The sequence below is a fragment of the Lissotriton helveticus genome, chromosome 6, assembly GCF_964261635.1.
Source record: "Lissotriton helveticus chromosome 6, aLisHel1.1, whole genome shotgun sequence".
NCBI classification, from domain to species: Eukaryota; Metazoa; Chordata; class Amphibia; order Caudata; family Salamandridae; genus Lissotriton; species Lissotriton helveticus.
The window spans coordinates 1384340334-1384355751 of record NC_136067.1 but is presented as its reverse complement, the minus strand read 5'-3'; the positions used below and the strand labels follow the sequence as shown (position 1 = coordinate 1384355751).

The following is a 15418-nucleotide window of genomic DNA, read 5'->3' as shown; positions in this document are numbered from 1 at the left end:
ACTTTGGGAGCATTACACACAACACACGTTAATATTGAAGCAACTGAAATAAATACAATAAATCCGAGCATTCACTAAAAATAAAGATACACGAAACTCGTTTTTATGGATTTATAAATAAAATGTGCATTTCTCATCCTTTTATAAAAAAGACAACATAATATATAACAAGTGTCAACAATATTTAAGTCTATCTTAATTTTGTCACCCTTAAGTCACAACCAACTTCGCAGGGTAGGTGGAAAGCACAACAGTAGGATATTTTTGAGTAAACCCAATTTTCTTTCTGCACTGTAACGATAAGAGTGCAGGATTACAGCTGGACCCCTGCTTAGCCCGCTGCATTCCTCACATTCCCCAAACAGAATGGAAAGTTTCAGGAACACCGGTTTCTAAGCCGCAAGAATGTTACTTCTTGCCTCCTCACTGCTGGAATCTCAAAAACATTTCATGGCAACGCTAAATGTGATGTCTCACCGCTGCCCATGAAAACAGTGCTCTGTAATTGCAATGCCCTCGAAATAAACAGGGGTAGGACACGGTTTGTATTCATGCAGAGGGTTCTCATTGTAACCAGTCTCGTATAACAAGAATCCCTTTCTCAGAGTTGATGTGCAGGTTCGACTTTTTTGTACACATATTAAAAAGACAAATTATTAAATAAAACTCATTGACCGTTAAAGGTCTTGATTTTGAAATCCATCACTGAAACTGTAAATTTCTGCGAAAAGAATGTAGTGGTTAAAAAAAGATTATAGAATTTGAAAAAGGACACAGCACTTTTAAAAAGGCTCTGTACAAAGGAAAAACACAAAATCCCTCCCAAGTATTCAAAGTAACCCCAGTCCCATCTCCCGAATCCCTCCACCCGCCGCCAGAAAGGTACAAAACTGTACAAGTTGATAGCCAGGAAATATGTTAAGTCACTTTTAAATAGCTGCTCTGATAAGAAGAGACCTTCAACCCAAAAATGTCTCCCCGCCCCCATGATCCAGCAATAACTCAGAACTCCCAGCATGCATATCAACAATCCCAATTTAAGCAGGAGGCTCTACATTTTGAGGCAGAAAATTAACTGGTTCATTTTAGCTAATGTGTTCTACTTCAATGCGAGTCAATAGGGTAAGTCCATTCCTACATTTATTTTTCTTAACCTCACTGCTCTATGTTCCCAAATGTTGTGCAGTGACTGACACCGCTTTGGGCAGCTTCCAATGCTAATTTGGATCGCCTGATATTGCTGCATAGTTGCCTTGCCTGGTTTCATTGTGCTGTAAATTCTGACGGCAGCATTATTATTGTAGACTTCTCCCTATGCACCAGCAAAGGCTGCTAGCACGTGCACTGTGGTATATGTATGAAGTCATCAGCCAAACCCAGCTCCACAACATGATGGATTTACATCGACATTACAAACAACACAGAAATTATGACTTTTGAGTGAAAAACTCAAATAAAAATTAGCCAGAGCTTAGCTCTAATAAAAAAGTTAGAACATCTTTAACTTAGAACCTCTTCTGCTGTCTGTTACTACTTAAACTATTTTCCTGATATAATACAAATCTTGTCATACATATTTCTAAGTGAATGAGTACTTTGTACATACTACCCACAAATACTACACCCACTCGCTTTGGATTTGATATTTACATAAATAAAAGGGTTTCAATCTCAGAAAGCAAGCTATGATGAATTATATCTTCACCATGGTTATAGCGAGAGCGTAGCAGCTACCCTTAGAGACTGCCTCGAACTTAAGTGCTTTTGGAAATTCACAGCAATCCAAAGGAGTGGCCACAAAAAACCTAGAAAGAGAAGTAAAGTAACATAAAAGAAATTGAGGAAGTAAGCAAGAGAGGCCTTTTCAAGAATCTCTTAGATGGTCACGAAGTGGAAGACAGTCTTCAAAACAAAATCTCTGGTCGATATTTCCTTAGTGAGATTTGAATGCATATTTACATCTCTTTTTGTTTTTGCTTCTTCTCTGTACTTTTTGGTTCTGTGTTTCCTGTCAGTGTGTATTGCTAGAGTTGTTGATGACGGTCCTTCACTGGGAGTTAATCCGGAGACATACTCTGCTCTTCAGTACCTGTGTGAGGATGAGTGATACTGAGAGCTCTGCTGCTGAGATGACGTAGAGTAGCCCAGTGTGCCCTGGGACTGAGAAGTTCCTTGGACATTGTTCTGGTAACTTAGACGTGAACCTGGGTGCTGCAAAAAAGAAAAATACAACTAAGAAGCAGTCTGAACACTCATGTACACTAAAACCATTTCCAATTGTGAAGAAAGACCAGAAATAACAGTAGCATTCATGTCACAAATAATACATTGTGAAACGGTACAGTATTAGCCTAGGAAATCACTCTGTACTTAGTTTACACTAGGGGTTAGTGGCGGAAAATCTTCATACCTTTGTTTGGAAACCAAGAATGTAGGTAGTTCAATCCCACAGCAGCTAACAGGAGCATTTGATTCATGTCACATTGCGTGGGAGACATCAGTAATCCTCTTTTACACAAGGCTTTGGTGTGAAATTCCATTCCGCTCGCAGTTTTTCCCACAATGTGTAGTACGCGGAGTTCGAAAAACTCAGCACCAATGTTAAGTTGGTGAGCACGAGCAAGGAAAATCTTACTCCAGACCACCTCCAGGCGAGATTTCTTAATGCAGGTGGTCGCGGATATCCACTACCGCTAGCATTGCGAAACCTTCCGTTCGCATTAAGGAAGCTGCTGCTCGAGTAGAACATCTACTTGAACAGCAGGGATAGTGGACGTTGCGGCCATTAAGAAGAGATATACGGTAGCTTCTACTTATCATCATTTCTATACGAATTTTACCAAATTAGATGCAAGGAGGAAAGAAGTTACTATGCTAACGGTTTACATGATGAGCCCTTTTTCCCCCTGTCACCCATAATTATTGGAGAAGCGATTTGAACCAGTAATCCAGCCATATACTTTTCTCTACTCAATTCTGGGTTATTGTACTGACGTTCATGTGAATATCTAACAGACACTTATCGCAACTTGTATCTTGTTCTGCTTTCTGGGACGGACTTGTGAATTTTCCCCTGATATTTTGTCATATCTGCAGTGGTCCTGAGGAAGGTGGTGTCTAACACACGCATCCCACCGAAACGCGCGTCGACCCAGTACCGAGTCTCAAATTCTCCTTGGTTTGAGACCCGTAATGTTGGCAGGAGAAAAACATTCTTGCCTTTTTTTCCTGACCATTATCCTCTATCATTTTCAGATATTGTATGTTGGTAGCTGTATGGGAGTGTATGTCTTTGTATGATTGGAGTGACTGTGTCGGTATGCAATCAGGAGGACGTTGAGTAATATCATTGTACATGTATTTATTTTTAGGATTTTGTTCCACAATTATCATGGTTATAAAAGAAATGTACCAATGATATAATGTGTTGTGTTGTAAAAAATGAACTCTTAAAATGAAAAAAAGTGATTTTCTATTTAAAAATCTTTTTATGTTATAAAACCAAAAAACATTAAAACTTTAATATAGCAATCTTTTGTCACTGGTATATCTGAAAAACTGTTGGTCAATGAGAGAAATTTTGTGATATTCGAACATCTACTCGAGCTGCAGAAAGAAGCAGCGCCCTCTTGCACTGCACATGATGCAGTTAGTGCTGATTTTCGGCACTGGACAAACACTGGTTGATAAAAATCAGTGTGAACAGTGCAACCTAACGCATTCCTACGCCTGTGCAACTCTGCGTATCGCGACTGAGTTTTTTGGAGACTTGGCATAGATCCGCGTAGTGGAACTCTGCGAACTCCACCTAGGACTAATTTACACACACTGTCTTCTAATATGATGGCATAAAACAGGATTGTCTCTTTCTTTTTATACCCGAGGCTACATGACAAATTATTGGGGCTGGCACCACTGAGAGCACAGATGGCTTTCCTAAGGTGCATGTGTGATCACACTTTTAGTGCAGGGACTCAGTGGCATCAGTAAAGAACTTTTCAGAAGTGGTGGATGGGAGGTCTAACAGGACACACTCTGTTTCTGTTTTAATAGGATGGCATAAATAAATGGTACAGTGATGAGTTTCCTCTTCCAAGGGCTTGGAGTATAAGGCAAAAATCAGAGCAGGAATCAATGATGCCCTTGCAAGCAACAGAAATATCTAATCCAATGACTACTACTAGACCAGTAACAAACAGCAAGTAAAACTGCTTAAGCGAGGTGTTGTTCACCTCGCATTTATGGATCTGACTTGCGCCTTTGAAAGCGGTAACAGATCCAAGATGTGGGATCTTATGATTGAAAAGGACGTGGAGAAGGGGTTAGTGCAATTCCTGAGAGAGCGGCACCTGAATGTCCAGGCCAGGTGAGCTATGTGAAAAACAGGGATAAATACATGAATAAGCTAGAAGACAGCCTTAGTATGCTTAGGCGCCGATGTCCCCAAAATTAAGGCTAAGATATTGCTGGCACTACTTTATGCTGATGATACCGTTTTACAGGGCAGAACTTCTAATGGGAAGAAGGTTCTTATCAATAGCTTTGTCAACTTCATGGAGGGCCTCAACCTGGAAAATGATAGATCTAAAACGTTATGTGTTACCCCAGCAGGGCCGGACTGGCCGTAGCGGGCACCGGGCAATCCCCTGGTGCGCCGCGCCGGTGGGGGCCGGTTTTGGGCCCCTGGGGGCACTTTTTGTTACAGGGCCGTTTTTGCAGCATAGCTGCAAAATTGTCCCTGTAACAAAATCGGCAGAAAACCGGCCCTGGCAAAGAGCTCGGCAGCACCCTCAAAGCCCCGCCTGTTTGGGGGGGATGGTTGAGCCCTTTGCCAGGGCCGGTTTTGGTTCCCAGGACCGCGAAGATCAATACAGCTTTAAATGTGCCACTGGGTACATTTTTAAAGTCTCTGCAAGTATAAGGAATACGCCCATTCACCTGCTTCTCAAGATCTATAATTGCAGATGTGTTCCTGTTTTAACTTATGATGCTGGGATCTGGGGTTGCTCAAATATGGCAACCTGCAGTTGGAAGAAAACAGGGTGCTACGTAAGCTCTTAGCGTGTCCCCCCACCAGTAGTATTATTAAGGTGCATGAGGAGCTTGGCTTAGGAGTCGCCAACCTTTTGTGTACTGCGAGCAACTTATGTTCAAATAAACACATTGAGAGCTACTAATATTATTAATGTTCTATAATCTCAATTTTTTTATATGTATATTAATTCAAGCAAGCAAAAGCTATCTAATTTAATAAGCTGGTGTACACAGAGGTGCACTAGTCAGAGGTAGCTGGAGCGCTACAGTAGCTCACAAGCTACTGGCTGGAGACCCCTGCGGGCTGTCGGTTGTTGAAGATTGTATTAAGCTAGCTCCTCTGTTACTCTGGTGTTCCATCTGGTCTAACGCCCAAGCCTCCCTCAGCAGAGCTGTAATTGAGGAATATCTGGAGTGTGCCTGGGGCCTTTCGTTGCCCTGGATACATAAATAATATAGTTAGTTGAGCTAACCATAACGGGAAACAGCCATTACTACGCGGTTTTTACCATGCGTAGCCATTACATCGCACGCGTTACAACGCATGCGATGTAACAATGCGTAGCGTTTACTAAGCATACCATTACATCGCGTGCACGATGTAATGGCTATCAACGTCGTTGTGAGGAAACTGAGGCTGTTTCCTCACAACAACGTGCACCGCCCCTCAGAGGACGCTGGAAGCAGGAACCGGGAGTGGAGACGGTGACGCTGGAGAGGTACCACGAGGAAAGAGAGGTAAGGGGGATTGCGCTTGGGGTGGGGGTTACTTTTGTAGGGTTTAGGGTAGTGTCAAAGTAGTGTTGTAATGTTTGTGTTGTGTGGGGTTGTGTTTTACGTTTAAGGTAGTTTAGGGTGTTTGTGTAGTGTAGTGTTTTAGGGTAGTGTTGTAGTGTTTGTGTAATGTTTTCGGGTTTAGGGTAGTGTTGTAGTGTTTGTGTAGTGTTTTCGGGTTTAGGGTAGTGTTATAGTGTTTGTGTAGTGTAGTTCATTAGGGTTTTGGGTAGTGTAGTGTTTGTGTAGTGTAGTGTTTTAGGGTTTAGGGTAGTGTTGTAGTGTAGTGTAGTGTTTTAGGGTAGTGTTGTAGTGTTTTTGTAGTGTAGCGTTTTAGGGTTTAGGGTAGTGTAGTGTTTGTGTCGTGCATTAGGGCTTAGGGTAGTGTTGTAGTGTGTGTGTAGTGTAGTGTTTTAGGTTAGTGTCGGGGGGTTGTGCAGGGTGGTGTAGTGTTATTGTAGAGAGAGGACTGGGGTCGGGGGAGGGTTGTGCAGGGTTAGGGTAGTCACTTACCGTACAAACTTTTAGCACGAGTATAGCTTTACCACGCATGCCTTTGTGTTGTAATGGCATGCGTGGTAAAGGCATAGTCGTGGTAAACGTTTGTGATGTAATGGCATGTCGTTGTCATTGACATCGCGTAGTAATACCCGTGCTGTAATGGCATGCGTAGTATTGGTATGCGATGTAATGACATTCATCCACTATAACTCTCACCCCCGCAATGCACTGCTGATGATGTCACATATTACATCATTCATGACATGGCCAGTGACATCTCTGATGACATCTCAAACATTACAACACTAATAGCTCTAACTCTTGGAAATGCAAGACCTATTACATTACGAATGCTTCTTTAACTGGTAGTCGCGTTTGCAGAGTGGTGGAGAAAGGGTGCTGGGCTTCCGACCAGTGCTCAGGAATTCCGAAGTGTACGACTTACAGGAGGGCTTTGTGCCCCCCAAAGTCCCTTAGGAGTAAATTGGACTTCATCCCCCAACCCATAGTGTGCCAAGAGGCGCGTTTGCAGAGTGGTAGAGAAAGGGGGCATGGCCTCTGAAGATCTCTTAGCAATCCCACTGCGTGGGACTTACCGGAGGTAACAGGAGGAGTAGTTGGCCCTCAAGGGCATCTTTGGGGGCCAAGTACCCCTCCTATTACCTCCAGTAAGTCCCACACACAGCAGGATTGCTAAGTTCCGATAGAAGGCCACACCCCCTTTGCCCACCACTCTGCAAAAGCGCCTCTTAGCGCGCTCTTGGATGGGGATTAAAGTCCCCTTCGCTGCTGGGGGTCCTTAGGAGCCAAGTAGCCTACTTGATATCTCCAGTAAGCCCTAGCAAGAGGGATTGCTGAGAGGTGGACAGAGGCCACGCCCCCTTCTCCACCACTTTGCAGTTGTTATGTAGGCATGTCGTGGTTCATACCTGTTAGACTTGGCATTTTTTGGAGTGTTTCCCCTGAGGTTTTGCTTTCTGACCTCCTGTTTTTGACTCTGTTTTTGCTAGTGTAATGATTCAGCGCACTTTCCTCACTGCTGTCGAGTGGTAAAGTGCACGTGCTCCTGTATAAAATGTGTTATGGATTGGTGTTTCCATGATTGGCCTATTAGATGTATGTGTCAGTCCCTAGTAAAGCGCACTACTAGTGCCAGGGCCTATAAATCAAATCCTGTTGATGGGCTGCAGCACTGGATTGTGCCACCCACGCAAACAGACTGTAAAGTGTAACTCTGGCCTGCCAATGCAGAGCCTGTGCGCAGCCTGGGGCTGCCATGTCGACTTGGCAAGTGCACACACTTGCAGGTCCCTAAACCTTCCCTTTTCTACATGTGAGTCACCCTTAAGGGAGGCCCAAGGTACCCACCTGAGCAGGGTGCATTGTATGAGAAAGGTAGGACATGCCCTGGTGTGTGTGCCATGTTCTGATAGTGAATTACAGCCTACTTCTTTTTTCACTATTGCAAGGCTATCTGTTCCCCATAGGTCAAAGTGGGCAGTTTGATTATAACATCCTATAATCCTAACTGACCCAGGGAACATGGTAGAAATTAGAGGTTAGTATGCCTGATCTCAGAATGATAAAATACATATTTTAGTGAAGTTGGTTTTAACATTCTGTGTTTGAAAATACCACTTTTAGAAAGTGGGTATTTTTGGACCTAACCATCCAGCCTGCCTCTGCTAGCTTGTTTATTGTCTGTCTGGTTTGTGAGTGACAGGGGCTGGTGGAGACTCCAGGAGACAGGGTGAGTCAGCACAGGGCTGAATAGACCTATCTGCTCATAGATGGGTGGGAGGAGTAGCACCTGGGCCTGAATAGGACTGTGCCTTGCTTCCACAATGCTGACTCCACCTCCTGTGGTGTGTCTCAGGACCCTAGCACACACTGACAAAGCAAGAAGGTGCCCACTGGCAGGATGCACCCAAAACTGGTTTGAACTAGGCCCAGGCCCCTCTGCCTTCAGAAGACAAAGGAATTGCTTGTATAAATATTGGGACCAGACCCCAAGAGTTTAGAATCAATCAATCAATCAGGTCATTTATAGAGCGCACTACTCACCCGTAGGGTCTCAAGGCGCTGGGTGGGAGGGGGGTGCCGTTACTGCTCGAACAGCCAGGTCTTGAGCTTCTTCCTGAAGGAGAGGTGGTCTTGGGTCAGGCGCAGGTCGGTCGGGAGTGAGTTCCAGGTCTTGGTGGCCAGGTAGGAGAAGGACCTTCCTCCTGTTGTCGCTCTTCGGATGCGGGGGACGGCGGCGAGGGCGTGGTTGGTGGATCTGAGGAGGCGCTTGGGAGTGTAGAAGTTGATCCGGTTGTTGAGGTAGCTCGGGCCTTGGTCGTGTAGGGCTTTGTGCGCGTGGGTGAGGAGACGGAAGGTGATTCTCTTGTTGATCGGGAGCCAGTGCAGATCTCTAAGGTGTCCGGAGATGTGGCTGCGTCGGGGGATGTCGAGGATGAGTCTGGCCGAGGCGTTCTGGATCCGCTGGAGTCTCTTCTGGAGCTTGGCGGTGGTTCCGGCGTAGAGGGCGTTGCCGTAGTCCAGTCGGCTGGTGACGAGGGCCTGGGTGACCGTCTGCCTCGTCTCGGTGGGGATCCACCGGAAGATCTTACGTAGCATGCGCAGGATGTTGAAGCAGGACGAGGAGACGGCGTTTACTTGTCTGGTCATGGAGAGGGAGGAGTCCAGGATGAAGCCCAGGTTGCGTGCGTGGTCCGTCGGTTTGGGTGCGGTGCCCAGGGCGGGGGGCCACCAGGAGTCGTCCCAGGTGGAGGGCGAGGAGCCCAGGATGAGGACCTCCGTCTTGTCCGAGTTCAGTTTCAGGCGGCTGGTCGTCATCCATTCGGCTACATCTCTCATCCCTTCGTGCAGGTTGGCTCTGGCGGTGGCGGGGTCGTTGGTCAGGGAGAGGATCAGCTGGGTGTCGTCGGCGTAGGAGATTATGTTGAGGTTGTGTTGGCGTGCGATGGCCGCGAGGGGGCTCATGTAGACGTTGAAGAGGGTGGGGCTCAGTGAGGATCCTTGAGGGACGCCACAGATGACTTTGGTGGCCTCTGACTTGTACGGTGGTAGGCGGACTCTCTGTGTTCTTCCGTCGAGGAAGGAGGTGATCCATTCCAGTGCCTTGTCCTGGATTCCGATGTTGCCGAGGCGCTGTACTAGGGTGCGGTGGCAGACAGTGTCGAAAGCCGCGGAGAGGTCCAGGAGGATGAGGGCCGCTGTTTCTCCGTTGTCCATCAGAGTTCGAATGTCATCGGTGGCAGCGATGAGGGCGGTCTCGGTGCTGTGGTTCGCTCGGAAGCCCGACTGTGAGGGGTCGAGGGATCCATTTGTCTCGAGGAAGGCGGCCAGCTGTTTGTTGACGGTCTTCTCGATGACTTTGGCCGGGAACGGGAGGAGCGAGATGGGACGGTAGTTCTTGAGGTCGGTGGGGTCTGCTGTGGGTTTCTTGAGAAGAGCGCTGAGTTCGGCGTGCTTCCAGCTCTCAGGGAAGGTGGCGGTGTCGAAGGAGGTGTTGATGATGTCCCGCAGGTGGGGTGCGATGACAGCGTCGGCCTTGTTGAAGACGTGGTGAGGGCAGGGGTCAGTCGGAGATCCGGAATGGATGGAGTTCATTGTGCGGATGGTGTCTTCGGTGCTGATCGGAGTCCAGGTGCGGAGGGTGGTGGTGGGTGGCGTTGTTGCGGTTGTGGCTTGCGTTGGTTGGTTGCTGAAGCTGTTGTGTATGTCCGTGATCTTGTTGTGGAAGTAGGACGCGAGGGAGTTGCAGAGGTCTTGCGACGGGGTGATGTCATTGTTTCCGGCGTTGGGGTTGGAGAGCTCTTTCACGATGTTGAAGAGTTCCTTGCAGTTGTGTGCGTTGTTGTCCAGTCGGTCCTTGTATGTATTTTTCTTGGTGGCGCGGATCAGTTGGTGGTGTTTCCGGGTGGCGAGCTTGAGGGTGGTCATGTTGTCCGTAGTTGGTTCCCTTCTCCAGACTTTCTCGAGGGCTCGACAGTTCTTCTTGGAGCTCTTGAGTTCGTCGGTGAACCATGGTGTTTTTCTGCTGCAGGGTCTGCTGGGTGGGGTTCTCAGAGGGGCGAGTTCGTCCGCGCAGTTGTTGATCCACTTCGTGAGGTTGTCGGCGGCCTGGCTGGGGTTCGCTGAGCTGGCGGGAGGGTGCTGGCTCAGGGAAGCGGTGAGCTGGTCGGCTGTGATCTTGTTCCAGCTTCTTCGGGCAACCTGTTGCTGGTGGTGGTGGATCGTCGTTCTTCTGAAGGTGAAGTGGACGCAGCTGTGGTCCGTCCAGTGGAGTCCTGTTGCGTGGCTGAAGGTGACGTCTTTGCTGGATGAGAAGACGGCGTCGAGTGTGTGTCCGGCGAGGTGGGTGGGGGTGGACACCAGCTGCTTGAGTCCGAGGTTGGCGAGGTTGTCGAGCAGGCTGATGGTGTTGCGGTCGCTGTTGTTCTCCAGGTGGAAGTTGAGGTCCCCCAGGAGGATGTAGTCGGCGGAGGGGAGGGCATGCGGGCTGACGAAGTCGGCGATGTCCTCGCTGAATCGTGTGCGTGGCCCCGGGGGTCGGTAGATCAGGGTGCCTCTGAGGGTGGTGTTCGGGTTGGTGTGGATCTGGAAGTGCAGGTGTTCAGCGGTGGTTAGGGTGTCGTCGGTGTTGGTTGTGATGCGGATGGTGTCTCTGTGGATGATGGCGATGCCTCCTCCCGTCTGGTTGGCGTTGCGGTCCCTCCGGACGATCTTGTAGCCCTCTGGGATGGCGATGGCGATGTCGGGGGCTGAGGAGGCGTTCATCCAGGTCTCGGTGAGGAAGGCAACGTCAGGGGCGGTGGTGTCGAGGAGGTTCCAGAGTTCTACGGCGTGTCTGTGGACGGAGCGGGTGTTGAGCAGGATGCACTTGAGGTGGTTGCTGCTGGTGTTCGGCTTGGCTGGTGCAGGGAAGGTCCGGATGCAGGTGAACTTGCAGGCGTGGCAGCTGAAGGGTCCGTGGGTGTTCTTCGGGGCGGCTCGATGACATCCTGGGATGCGGCCGGTGTTGAGTGCGATGAGCTCGGCGGCGGTGTAGGTTCGTCGGGTCGGCTTCCGTCGGTGGGGGCCAGGGGTCCTGGCACTGGGCGCGGTCCAGGCGTGGACGGGCGCAGACGGGCTTACCTTTGGCGCGCCTTCGGCGCACAATCGGCGCGCCCACTGCGCGTCAACGCTGCGCGTTCGCACGGTCACCATTTAAGGCGAAGTGCGCGGGTGGGCGGGGCAGCTGGGAGGCGGGAGCGGGGAGGGAACAGAAGGAAAAAAGGGGCGGGGTCGGCGGTGGTGGCGGGAAGCGGGGGGCGGCGAGGGAGGCGGGAAACAGGACGGAGGACGGCCAGAAACTAAGAAAAACAAGCACAAATTACAGTCAAAACGCTTAACACGGGCAAAGACTAAGAAAGATAAAAACAAGCACAAATGACACTCAAAGAACGCTTGACACGGGCAGAAACTAAGAAAAATAAAACAAGCACAAATGAATGGAAAAACAGAACAGAGCAAACGACAGCAGGGTCAGCCGGCAGCTAGGCAGGCAGCGAGGCAGAGGGCACAGCACAGGGGCACACGCAGCAGCTGGTGGCCGTGCGGCGCGGGGGTGTCCCACAACTCGCTGCAATCAAGGAACCTGCCAAGAAGAAGACCTGGAAGAGCTGCCAGGAGGAGTACTGTCCCTATGCTGTGTTGGGTTGGCCTGCAGCTGCTCCTTCTGCCTTGAGCAGTGAAAGGACTGGACTGAACTTCCTCTACTTGTGCTGAGTATCTCCAGGGGCCTGAAACCAAGCTGGCCTCATGTTCAGAAGTCCCAGGGACTGCAAAGACTTCACCAACCTCTGGGTACCGCTCCTGGAACAGCTGTTTCAGTTGCCACAGAGAAGAGGGAACCGCGACCGACTATGTCACCGACTCCGTCACTGGCCTTGTGTCCTGAAGGCACCGCAGACCGCACTGTCTTGCCCTGCACCGCAAGCCTTGGTCTCACTGACGCCATCTGCACGATCGTCACGAGCCACTGCCTGCACCGTATCGAGAGGACACCACAGCCCGCACCCCTCGCTTCACTTTGCTGGCCTGGTCTCACCGACACGGACGCCGCTGGCTCGACACCCGTGACCGCCTCGTCACGCACAGCTGTCCGGCTCGGCCAGCGGCAATTCCCGCCAGCCGGCTCTGTCGCTTGCATCGCAGCCTGCTAGCACCGCATCGAGCACCGTCTCTCCCTGTACCGCAAGCCTTGGTCTCACCGACACCGTCTGCATGATCGTCACTGAACCGCTGCCTGCACTGCATTGAGAGGACACTGCGCCCTGTACTGCTTTCTCCTGGCACCATAACCGCAACGGATGCCAAGACCGACCCCCACCTCCGTGTGAGCCGCCCTAAGATAGGTACTGTTAACGAGTCTGTTCACGCTGTTGCTGGCCCGTAGTGACGCGGTCAGCTGGAACTGCAAGACTGTTTTCAGCATCTCGGTAGGCTCGGACTGAGCTTCCGACTCGTACAAACTGTGTTTTCAACGTATTTTTGCAACTTAAAGACATCTTGCGAATTAACTATTTCTAAAGTACTGTATTGTGGATTTTTATCGTATTTGGTCTTGTTTTAATTTAAGTATAATAAAATATTGGATGTTTTCTAAACTGGTGTGGTGTCCTTTTGTAGTGCTTACACTGTATTACTGTTGGTTATGAGCAAATGCTTTACACACTGCCTCTAAGATAAGCCTGACTGCTCGTGCCAAGCTACCAAAGGGGTGAGCAGGAGTTATTTTAGGATTGTAACTCCCTTATCCTGACTAGAGTAGTGGTTTTTGCCTTGCCTTGACGCACATCTCAGCTACCAATAAATCCCATTTCTAACAATACCACATAGTTTCACTTTTCTCGCTAGAGGTTAACCGCTGCATCAAAGGATGGGGGTGGTTAGGGGGAACGAGATGCATTTTCTATCTATAATAAAGTCATGTTGTTGAGGCGCGTCATTTTAAATATTAGGTATAAGAATTCTCCGCAAGCAAACTGATGTTGACTGAACACAACATTGGGAAACGTGACAGCAGGCTTTAAAGACAGTGCAGGTGTTTCCGCAATATGCTGGCTGTTCCTGTTTGCTTTGAGCCTGTGAACAACGTGGGAGGCTTCCGATAATCGTCAGGCCTCTTGAACTATGTTTTGACGTGCAATGCTGACATGCCTGCAGTCTTCAATTAAAGGTGATAACCTTCCATGAGTGGCGTCTTCATTTAGGGGCAACTCTTTGGATGTATGTTTAGCGGTGGTCACTGCCGCGAAGACGCCCGCTGCCGATTTAGCAGATCAGCGGCGACTTCAAGGAGTAGTCGCCAATTGAATGGAAGGTCCGTTTTGTATGACAGAATGTGGCTGCATTTCAACACTTTTCACCTCAAATCTAACCAATGGGGTAAGAGACGGCGCAACATTGGGAAACAGGACAGCACCCACTTGGGATAATTAATTTGTGGAACTTCAACTACCAGCATGCAATTTTGCATACGCCCACTGGGGCGGGGCTTTAAAGACAGTGCAGGTGTGTTGATAAAATATGCTGGCTGTTCCTGTTTGCTTTGAGCCTGTGAACAAGGACAGAGACATCGGAAACGCGTCAGGCCTTTTGAACTATGATTTGACGTGCAATGCTGACATGCCTGCAGTCTTCAATTAAAGGTGGTAACCTTCCATGAGTGAAGTCTTCATTTAGGGGCAACTCTTTGGATGGATGCTTAGTGCGGTCCCAGTCGCCGAAGACGCCCCGCTGCCAATTTATCAAATCAGCGGCAACTTCACGGAGAAGTCACAAATTGAATGGAAGGTCCTTTTTGAATGATAGAATATGGCAGCATTTCAACATCTTTCACCTCAAATCTATCCACGGGGTAAGAGATGGCGCAACATTGCGTGACAGCACCCACTTGGGATAATTTATTTGTGGAACTGCAACTACCAGCATGTAATTTTGCATACGTCCACTAGGGTGTGGCTTTGAAGGCAGTGCAGATGTTTCCGCAATATGCTGGCTGTCCTGTTTGCTTTGAGCCTGTGAACAAGGACGGAGGAGTCCGAAACGCGTCAGGCCTTTTGAACTATGATTTGACGTGCAATGCTGACATACCTTCAATTAAAGGTGATAACCTTAAATTATATATATATATATATATATATCAAACTCCACACCTCCTCCGAAGACAAAGTGCGAGGCCACAGCAGGGGAATACGAGGAAACACCTTTATTCCTATTACAGAGGTAAGAGAGCTGAACCACTTCCCACTCTCGGCGAATGCATTTCGGCATATACTTCAGCCTTCCTCAGCGCCAGTGGTATGTGAAATCAGGTGTAGGGCGGGTTTCAAAGATAAAGTGTCTTGCCCTAAACTGATTGGTTAATCGTGCGCCGCTCCGCCCCCTAAATGTTCAATGCTGTTCTTTGGCATCGTTGGTAGTCACTTCATGTTCTGAGACTACCAGTCCCAGCATGCACGGTTGTTATATGGCACTTCTGGGCGATGTTGCACAAGACGGGTTGGTGCTACGATGGTGTCGGCTCCCCGTGTCTCTTTCCTGTGGAACACGGTATCCCCTCAGCTCCCCAACCGTTCCAACCTGAGAGTATCCGGAATCTAAATAAGCGGGGGCATGGGAGACAATCATCCCTAGCCTAACGTGAAGCAGAGTTGCCTCATCACCGCCTCATCTCGTCCCGGGCTGACAGGTGGGCTCTGGTCGTTCCGGCAACCCGGATCTTCTCCAAGCTTTACAGACGTAGAAAACCAGTGAGCCAGAGCCTGCTTAGGGGAACGGGGGCCTCGTGTGCGCGACACTGGAAATCGCGCTGTAAATCAAACTCCACACCTCCTCCGAAGACAAAGTGCGAGGCCACAGCAGGGGAATACGAGGAAACACCTTTATTCCTATCACAGAGGTAAGAGAGCTGAACCACTTCCCACTCTCGGCGAATGCATTTCGGCATATACTTCAGCCTTCCTCAGCGCCAGTGGTATGTGAAATCAGGTGTAGGGCGGGTTTCAAAGATAAAGTGTCTTGCCCTTAAGTGATTGGTTAATCGTGCGCCGCTCCG

General features: G+C 49.0%; 1 protein-coding gene across 3 annotated transcripts in view; it reads right to left on the bottom strand.

Moving 5' to 3' along the window:
- Positions 1-1542: 1542 nt before the first annotated feature.
- Positions 1543-15418, bottom strand: part of CDK19 (cyclin dependent kinase 19) — a 1513666-nt gene continuing 1499790 nt past the window's right edge. For all 3 annotated transcript variants that reach the window (XM_078649167.1, XM_078649166.1, XM_078649165.1), the window contains one exon: positions 1543-2211. In XM_078649167.1, coding sequence (XP_078505293.1) covers positions 2083-2211 — 129 coding nt within the window. In that variant the 3' untranslated portion in view covers positions 1543-2082. The remainder of the gene's footprint in view (positions 2212-15418) is intronic.